The sequence below is a fragment of the Aulonocara stuartgranti genome (assembly GCF_965226115.1).
Source record: "Aulonocara stuartgranti genome assembly, chromosome: 4".
Lineage (NCBI taxonomy): Eukaryota > Metazoa > Chordata > Actinopteri > Cichliformes > Cichlidae > Aulonocara > Aulonocara stuartgranti.
In genome coordinates this window covers 34092618-34102368 of record NC_138942.1, presented here as the reverse complement: position 1 = coordinate 34102368, position 9751 = coordinate 34092618, and the positions used below count along the sequence as shown (strand labels likewise).

The 9751-nt window shown below is 44.4% G+C and overlaps 1 protein-coding gene across 9 annotated transcripts in view; it reads right to left on the bottom strand.

Annotated features, from left to right (window-relative positions):
* Window positions 1-6415: 6415 nt before the first annotated feature.
* LOC309704694 (uncharacterized protein) overlaps window positions 6416-9751 on the bottom strand; it is a 50059-nt gene continuing 46723 nt past the window's right edge. For 5 of the 9 annotated variants that reach the window (XM_082530069.1, XM_082530072.1, XM_082530071.1 and 2 more), the window contains exon 15: window positions 6417-7055. In XM_082530069.1, coding sequence (XP_082386195.1) covers window positions 6975-7055 — 81 coding nt within the window. In that variant the 3' untranslated portion in view covers window positions 6417-6974. Of the gene's footprint in view, window positions 7056-9751 lie in introns of all 9 variants that reach the window. The other 4 variants (XM_082530067.1, XM_082530068.1, XM_082530074.1 and 1 more) reach the window with 2 other exon arrangements.

The following is a 9751-nucleotide window of genomic DNA, read 5'->3' as shown; positions in this document are numbered from 1 at the left end:
ATATAAAAATTTCCCCACTCGCCCCTGCGGGCAGTCAATCCTTCAAGAGGCCTGGGAGCTTGAGGGTCCTGCGCAGTATCTTAGCTGTTCCCAGGACTGCGCTCTTCTGGACAGAGATCTCCGATGTTGTTCCCGGGATCTGCTGGAGCCACTCGCCTAGTTTGGGAGTCACCGCACCTAGTGCTCCGATTACCACTAGGACCACCGTTACCTTCAACCTCCACATCTTCTCGAGCTCTTCTCTGAGCCCTTGGTATTTCTCGAGCTTCTCGTGTTCCTTCCTCCTGATGTTGCTGTCATTCGGAACCGCTACATCGATCACTACGGCCGTCTTCTTCTGTTTGTCGACCACCACTATGTCCGGTTGGTTAGCCACCACCATTTTTTCCCGTCTGTATCTGGAAGTCCCACAGGATCTTAGCTCGGTCATTCTCCACCACCCTTGGGGGCATCTCCCATTTTGACCTCGGGACTTCCAGGTTATACTCGGCACAGATGTTCCTGTACACTATGCTGACCACTTGGTTATGGCGTTCCATGTATGCCTTGCCTGCTAGCATCTTGCACCCTGCTGTTATGTGCTGGATTGTCTCTGGGGCATCTTTACACAGCCTGCACCTGGGGTTTTGCCTGGTGTGATAGACCCCAGCCTCAATGGATCTTGTGCTCAGTGCTTGTTCCTGTGCAGGCATGTAAAGTAAGTAAGTAAAACTTTATTTATATAGCACCTTTCAAGATAAAAATCACAAAGTGCTTCACAGAAGCTAAAACCTAAAAATAAAAATCAACTAAAAGCAAGTTTAAAAAGATGGGTTTTTAGCCGTTTGTTAAAAGCAACCACTGAGTCCACAGATCTCAGGCTCAAAGGGAGAGAGTTCCACAATCTGGGGGCCACAGTTCCAAAAGGTTTGTCGCCTTTTGTTTTCAGCCTCGTGTGCTGGACAGCAAGCAAGCCCTGGTCACATGACCTCAGGGACCTGCTGGGAATGTATGGATGTAAAAGTTCACTTATATATGTTGGTGCTTGTCCATGCAGGGCCCTGAAAGTCAAGGTCAAAACCTTAAACTGGATCCTGAATTTAACGGGGAGCCAGTGCAGCTGAATCAGCAGGGGTGTGACATGGGAGGACTTGGAGGACTTGGTCAGAAGCTTTGCAGCAGCGTTCTGAACAACTTGCAGACGCTCCAAAGAGGCTTTACATAAACAAGTAAACAAAGAATTACAGTAGTCCAGACGAGATGAAACAAATGCATTAATGACAATTTCTAATTCGGAGCGCGATACAATGGGACTCAGCTTAGCAATGTTTCTCAAATGATAAAAACAGGAGCGAACCAAAGATTTTACATGGGCATCCAAAGTCAGAGCTGAGTCAATACTAACACCAAGGCTCCTGATAGACTGTTTTGCAAATGTAGCAATGATTAGTGCTTCCGTGCTGTCTTTCAGTCCAGCTTTGTACAGCCACTGGTAGGATTTCTGGATACCAGCCACCTCCTCTATCTGCTGGTGGTACATACCGTGCAGGGGCCTGTCCTTCCATGATGGTTCCTCGCCTTCCTCCACTTTCTTGGGTTTCTGCTCCCTGAGGTATTCACTGAGCACTCGGTCAGTTGGGGCCATCTTCCCAATGTATTCTTGGATGTTCGTTGTCTCATCCTGGACTGTGGTGCTGACACTCACCAGTCCCCGGCCCCCTTCCTTCTGCTTAGCGTACAGCCTCAGGGTGCTGGACTTGGGGTGAAACCCTCCATGCATGGTAAGGAGCTTTCTTGTCTCGATGTCAGTGGCTTCTATCTCCTTCTTTGGCCAGCCTATTACCCCAGCTGGGTACCTGATCACGGGCAGGGCGTACGTGTTGATGGCCCGGATCTTGTTCTTACCATTCAGCTGACTCCTCAGGACTTGCCTGACCCTCTGCAGGTACTTGGTGGTTCAGCTTTCCTAGTGGCCTCTTCGTGGTTCCCATTCGCCTGCGGGACCCCCAGGTACTTGTAACTGTCCTCTATGTCTGCAATGTTGCCTTCTGGTAGTTTGATCCCCTCTGTTCTGGCTACCTTCCCTCTCTTTGTTATCATCCAACTACACTTCTCCAGTCCGAACGACATTCTGATGTCATTGCTGTATATCCTGGTAGTGTGGATCAGTGAATCGATGTCTTGTTCACTCTTGGCATACAGCTTGATGTCATCCATGTACAGGAGGTGGCTGACAACTGCTTCATTCCGTAGTCTGTATCCATAGCCAGTATTGTTAATGATCTCACTGAGGGGGTTCAGGCCTATGCAGAACAGCAGTGGGGACAGAGCATCTCCTTGGTAGATCCCGCACTTGATGGTGACTTGTGCTATGGGCTTGAGTATGTCCGCCACATCCCCATTGAGTTCCTGATGAAGGCTCTCAGGGTCCTGTTGATCTTATATAGTTCTAGGCATTCCAGGATCCAGCTGTGGGGCATTGAGTCATAGGCCTTCTTGTAATCAATCCAGGCAGTGCACAGGTTGGTCAGTCTGGTCTTGCAGTCTCGGCTGACTGCTTGGTCTGCCAGTAGCTGGCGTTTTGCGCCTCTGGTATTCTTGCCCATCCCTTTCTGTGCCCCGCTCATGTATTGACCCATGTGCCTGTTCATCTTAGCCGCCATGATGCCTGATAGGAGCTTCCACGTGGTGCTGAGGCAGATTATTGGTCGGTAGCTTGAGGGGACTGGTCACTTCTGGGGGTCCTTGAGTATCAGGACTGTCCGGCCTTCGGTTAGCCATTCCGGGTGTCTCTCGTTAACTAGCAGCTGGTTCATTATTCATTCAGGTGCTCGTGGAGTGCAGTCAGCTTCTTCAGCCAGTAGGCGTGAACTATGTCAGGGCCAATGTTCCCTCTAAGCTGCTCATGTGCGCAATTGCGCACTGCTGGCACAGTGTCTGTGCACATAAAATCTGCGTTGCGCACAAAAAAAAAAAAATCTAACCTGAATTGAAATTAAAATTAATACTTCAACAATCCTGTTTTGCAGTGTTAGTGAGTGACTGGCTGCTCCCATTTGGGATTAGAACGATGCCAACTTATCCCATAGTTCAGCCAATAATGCGTATATACGCAGCCAATCAACGTCATTGACAGGCTATGACAGCGTCCTTATGTGCCGACACCGGTGTTTTAGCAAAGCGGCTGATGTGGAGTGAAGCCACGTTAATGACAACGTGTACAACCATTGGAGATGTGAGCAGGACAGACGGAACAACAGACGGAAAAAGTGTGGACTTTATACCAGTTTTTAAATTGTGTTGATCGGCCACGTAAAACCAGAGTTGTGATAAAAAAATAAAAATAAAATAAAAATAGGCAATGTTTGTTTTTCTTCCTGAATACTATAATTGTTTATATTTACTGCGGGAAGAAACGGTAAAAACGGCGTTTTATAAGAAAAAAGGCTCGAAAGCCTGTGAGCAAAAACAAACCCCACCCCCCTCTTCCTTTCCTATTCGTCCAAGAAAGTACCATGTCGACCAATCAAAAAATGATATGGCAACGTGGCATCTAGTTGTTAAGAAACGGGGTGAATTTTTAGGAGTGACGGCGGTGTTTTGAGATGTGAGAGATTTGAGACGTTTAGTGCAAATCTTGTGTAGTTAGTGTGTAGTGTAGTTTCGTTGTGTGTGTCAGAACAATGAGGCGACGGCTGAATGTTACAGGTGTTACAGCAGTGATACATCTGCTGCTGTCAGGCCTGCAGGTATCAGGCTGTTGTTCTCCTTCATCGCATAGTGGACAGAAATTATTTTTTTGGAGTGGCACAAATAATTTTGTGTGGCATCAGATTTGATGCAGAACAGCTGATTGTTCTGTAAATAGTTTGAAATGTTTATTGAAAAAAAAAAATCGCCTTGGCTGCATTTAAAAAAAAAAAAAATAGCTGCAAAAAACTTTGTTTGCATAACTCAGTTACTTTTTTTGAAGAACTATATAAATAATTGCCCAACATTGGTCGTTATATACTGTATTTTGCAGACAGGACTCTCTCCCAGACCACAGACTCATAATACAAGTCAGAGATTTAAAAAATAAATTAAAAAAAAAACAAAAGAAAGACAGTTGTGTTTTCAAAATTGGAGTTAAAGTTATTTTTACTTCCAATAGTGTTAACATACTGCACAGGTCAATGACTAGAATTTTTTAATTTTTCATTGTAAGTGGGGCCAAAGCAGTTAATTAAAAGTCGTCTAACATAAATGTAAATGCTGTAATTTGATTATTTTAAACAGTAGCACTGCCAGGCTTCTACCTTTCTACCTTTAAAACCCGGAGAGCAGCCAAATGGCTTTTAGCTAAGCTTTAGCTTCAGCGAAGTGGAAGCTAAATTGGCTAGTCATTCATATGTAAATTAGGTTGTTACCTGGGAATTCTGGAGGGGAGGGGGGGTGTGTGATTGAGGGGGTGGGGGAGCTGCTAAAAGCTGTGAACTTCCTTTTGTGTTCGTCTTGATGCATTCTCAATCATCCAGGGAAATAAATCTCCAAAAGTCACCAACTTGGAGTGTTTCAGTTTGCCATCTTAGGGAGAAATCAACACACATGGGTGTATGTCCTTTGTTGCTGAGATTTATTGATAAAAACAGTACAAAAAAAAACCAAAAAAAAAAAAACCAACCATTTGTACACATATTTACAAATGGCCTGCTGAGTGGTGCACGGAGCATGTTCATTGGTTCATGGACCTCCCTGAACTAATGGCATTTATTGCAATTGTCATCTTGCGGGGGGTTAACAGGGTTCCATCTCTAAATGACTGCTGGTCAGCAAACCTGGGAAACCCACAGATCATTGGAACTATGGCACGAAACCGCTTCCAAGACATCATGCAACACCTACGCTTTGATGACAAGTCCACCCGCAGTGATCGAGCAAAGACTGATAAGTTCGCTGCAATTTCCAGTGTGTGGGGATCATTTGTCACCAACTGCATCACGTGCTACAACCCTGGTCTACATATCACAGTTGATGAACAGCTTTTCCCATCAAAGACTCAGTGCCGTTTCCTGCAGAATATTGCAAGTAAACCTGACAAGTTTGGGATCAAGTTTTGGGTGGCTTGCGACCTAAAATCCAAGTACATTTGCAATGTCTTCCCATATCTTGGCAAGGACCCCAATCGTCCCACTGGGGAGAGACTTTCTGACAATGTAGTAATGAGGCTGATGGAACCATTCCTAGACAAGGGCAGAAATGTTACCACGGACAATTTTTTCACATCGCTTTCACTTGCGCAAAAACTTCTTAGACGGAAAACCACCATCCTCGGCACAGTCAACAAGATTCCTCAATCCACTAGACAGATCGCAATGAATTCACCACTCAGGTATGTTGCAGGTCTTTTGTGGTTCTATGTTTATGTGTTTCATTGTGTGTAAAAGGGCTATGGAAATAACAATTTATCTTATTTCTTAGGTGTTTTCAGGAACACGGCAACTGGCCAGCGCCGTGTTCCTCTGCGGACAGTGTACTCCCGAACCATCTGGTCCATCACATCCACGCCACACTTTGTTTTGTTGTAAAGGGTGACAGTGTTTGGCTTCCTTTTGATAGTGTTATCAGTCTGAACCACGCTGTGCATGCTGCTAAGAATATAGACTGTCTTCTTCCGTTTGGCCGCATATGCCGTCAGCGTGGCAGCAGAGGTTGAAAACACCTAAGAAATAAGATAAATGGATAGTACTGGATGGTACTTGGATTTTAGGTCGCAAGCCACCCAAAACTTGATCCCAAACTTGTCAGGTTTACTTGCAATATTCTGCAGGAAACAGCACCGAGTCTTTGATGGGAAAAGCTGTTCATCAACGGTGATATGTAGACCAGGGTTGTAGCACGTGATGCAGTTGGTGACAAATGATCCCCACACACTGGAAATTGCAGCGAACTTATCAGTCTTTGCTCGATCACTGCGGGTGGACTTGTCATCAAAGCGTAGGTGTTGCATGATGTCTTGGAAGCGGTTTCGTGCCATAGTTCCAATGATCTGTGGGTTTCCCAGGTTTGCTGACCAGCAGTCACGTAGAGATGGAACCCTGTTAACCCCCCGCAAGATGACAATTGCAATAAATGCCATTAGTTCAGGGAGGTCCATGAACCAATGAACATGCTCCGTGCACCACTCAGCAGGCCATTTGTAAATATGTGTACAAATGGTTGGTTTTTTGTACTGTTTTTATCAATAAATCTCAGCAACAAAGAACATACACCCATGTGTGTTGATTTCTCCCTAAGATGGCAAACTGAAACACTCCAAGTTGGTGACTTTTGGAGATTTATTTCCCTGGATGATTGAGAATGCATCAAGACGAACACAAAAGGAAGTTCACAGCTTTTAGCAGCTCCCCCACCCCCTCATCCACACACCCCCCCTCCCCTCCAGAATTCCCAGGTAACAACCTAATTCACATATGAATGACTAGCCAATTTAGCTTCCACTTCGCTGAAGCTAAAGCCTAGCTAAAAGCCATTTGGCTGCTCTCTGGGTTTTAAAGGTAGAAAAGCCAAATGGCTGCTCTCCGGGAGTTTAATTAATAAACCATGTGACTGGGCTGGATTAGATGCCGGCAGACTCCCTCATCGGCACCAATATTCCTAATGTAACAAGCCCGGTGTAGTTCTTCTGGCAAGAACTTGGTCACTTAAAACCAGTACAGCAGTAAAACATTTTACATGAGGTGGACAGTTTATTGCTTGGACGTGGAGCTGGGGTAATCCACAAAACCTTCTTGATTTGCGACTGCAGAGCAGGTACATGAATAGGCATGCTGCGGCTTGTTCGGTCTCACTCTTCTTCACATTCTTCACAAGTTTATCCTCCTTTCGAGCTCAGAGTCATTCACAGACCACCTTTTCTTCATCTGGAGTGTTAACAAGCTGTATAGAGCAGATCCTCGTACCCAGATTCTGCGATGGCCAAATTTAGAAAAGATTTTCTCATCAGTCCGGAACTTCTAAAGATGTGTTCTGTGTGGGCAAGGGCTTTCAATTATGGTGGTTTCAGGTGAATTTATGATGATGGAACTTTCAGGTGTCTGTATGATAAAGAGAAAGAGAGAAGTGTTTAGTCTGTGTATTATCAAGTCAAGTGTTTGCTTGACTCGTGAAACAAACAAACTGAGACTGGACACTTGTAGATGCACGAGGGGGGCGACAGCTAAGCTGGGTTAGAACAGATCTAACCCAGGCAGCTGAAAAATCAAGCCACTGTTGCAGTCCCCAATCTGCAGTTGCTCTAATCAGGTCCCTTAAGTATGTTTACAGCCTGTTAGAGAAAATGCCCAGGGTCTCTGTGGCAGAATGAATGGCTGTAGTCAGCTCTTATCAGTCCAAAAGTTATGGCTGCGTAGTCCATATCTTTGGGTAAGCTTTCAAGTGGAGCGGAGTAGAGCTCGCTTTACACCCTGGGCTGCGTATCTGAACTGTGATCTTTTCCAAAACCTAAGTAGTTTTGTTGCTTAGACCTCCATGTATCAGACAATACAATAGAAATAGAGGTAGTCAGTAAGTGAAAGTACATTTAAAATCCATGCGTCAAACAAAATGTCTGTGTTGACAGTCATGTGGCCTAAATCTTTTTTTTGCATCGTTGTGGAAATTTGGGGATTTCTTGGGACTGTTATAAAAGCATACATCTTTTATAACTTTACGAAAACAAGAATTTGGTGCAAATGTTTGAATTTATTTTGGACATTCTCTAATCCGCACCGTGTCAGAATTATACACGCATGCTCCAATATATAGATCAACCACCCCTATTAATATTAATGTCACGGCGAGTGAGATGAGCCGTGTGGGAAATAAAGGAGGATCCAAAAGCAGGCACTTGTAAAGGGGTGAGGGTGGTTTATTATATACGAAATAAATATAGACAAACAGCAAATGGAGCACGAACTAAACTAGACTGGAAACAACTAAACTACAGAGCAGAAACCTGGACAAGAATGAGAACGAGCAGAGGAGAATGACAATGGACAGCAGGGAGAACACATGGGTGAGACATGGTGGATACACAGACGGACCAGCAACTACAAACACAGAAGACGCGACTTAAATACACACAGAGAAACACAGGGAGATTACACACAGGTGGGGAACACAGCTGAGAGTAATCAACAAGACGAGACAGAGGTAAAACTGAACACACACTCACACGAGACTCAGACCTTCACAATAAAACAGGAACAAGAAACCATCACACAAAGACGCAGACTCGACACAGAGACAGACAGAAAAAACAATATTGTTATTATTGTTTTATAGTATTGTTCTGTTTGTTCTTATCCTCCTGCTGCTAAACTAATTTCCCCTTGTGGGACAATAAAGAAATTGAATTGAAAATGACACATGGAACTAAACTAAACCTGCAAAAACATGACAACTCAAAATACTGGGTCAAACTGACCCAGAACCGTGACAATTAATGTAAATGTCCTTTAGCCAGTTGCACAACAACCAGGTGCTTTTCATAGCCAAGAACCGTCTTATGGTTGGATGCTTGAACCCTCTTCTTGGCTGAACTGGTAAAGAGTCATTCGTCTCAAATTCTGTAGAATTTTAGCTTTAAATATCACACATACTTTACATACTACATACTAACATTTTCAGTGGCCTTTCTTGCCATCAAAATAAACCTGGATCTGTAATTTGGGACCGGTACATTAAAAAAAAAATGTCTGCGTGCTGACAAGTTAAATATATATATATTTTTTTTTAATACAGGAAGTGCAGAATTATTAGGCAAATGAGTATTTTGTCCACTTCATCCTCTTCATGCATGTTGTCTTACTCCAAGCTGTATAGGCTCGAAAGCCTACTACCAATTAAGCATATTAGGTGATGTGCATCTCTGTAATGAGAAGGGGTGTGGTCTAATGACATCAACACCCTATATCAGGTGTGCATAATTATTAGGCAACGTCCTTTCCTTTGGCAAAATGGGTCAAAAGAAGGACTTGACAGGCTCAGAAAAGTCAAAAATAGTGAGATATCTTGCAGAGGGATGCAGCAGTCTCAAAATTGCAAAGCTTCTGAAGCGTGATCATCGAACAATCAAGCGTTTCATTCAAAATAGTCAACAGGGTCGCAAGAAGCGTGTGGAAAAACCAAGGCGCAAAATAACTGCCCATGAACTGAGAAAAGTCAAGCGTGCAGCTGCCAAGATGCCACTTGCCACCAGTTTGGCCATATTTCAGAGCTGCAACATCACTGGAGTGCCCAAAAGCACAAGGTGTGCAATACTCAGAGACATGGCCAAGGTAAGAAAGGCTGAAAGACGACCACCACTGAACAAGACACACAAGCTGAAACGTCAAGACTGGGCCAAGAAATATCTCAAGACTGGTTTTTCTAAGGTTTTATGGACTGATGAAATGAGAGTGAGTCTTGATGGGCCAGATGGATGGGCCCGTGGCTGGATTGGTAAAGGGCAGAGAGCTCCAGTCCGACTCAGACGCCAGCAAGGTGGAGGTGGAGTACTGGTTTGGGCTGGTATCATCAAAGATGAGCTTGTGGGGCCTTTTCGGGTTGAGGATGGAGTCAAGCTCAACTCCCAGTCCTACTGCCAGTTTCTGGAAGACACCTTCTTCAAGCAGTGGTACAGGAAGAAGTCTGCATCCTTCAAGAAAAACATGATTTTCATGCAGGACAATGCTCCATCACACGCGTCCAAGTACTCCACAGCGTGGCTGGCAAGAAAGGGTATAAAAGAAGAAAAACTAATGACATGGCC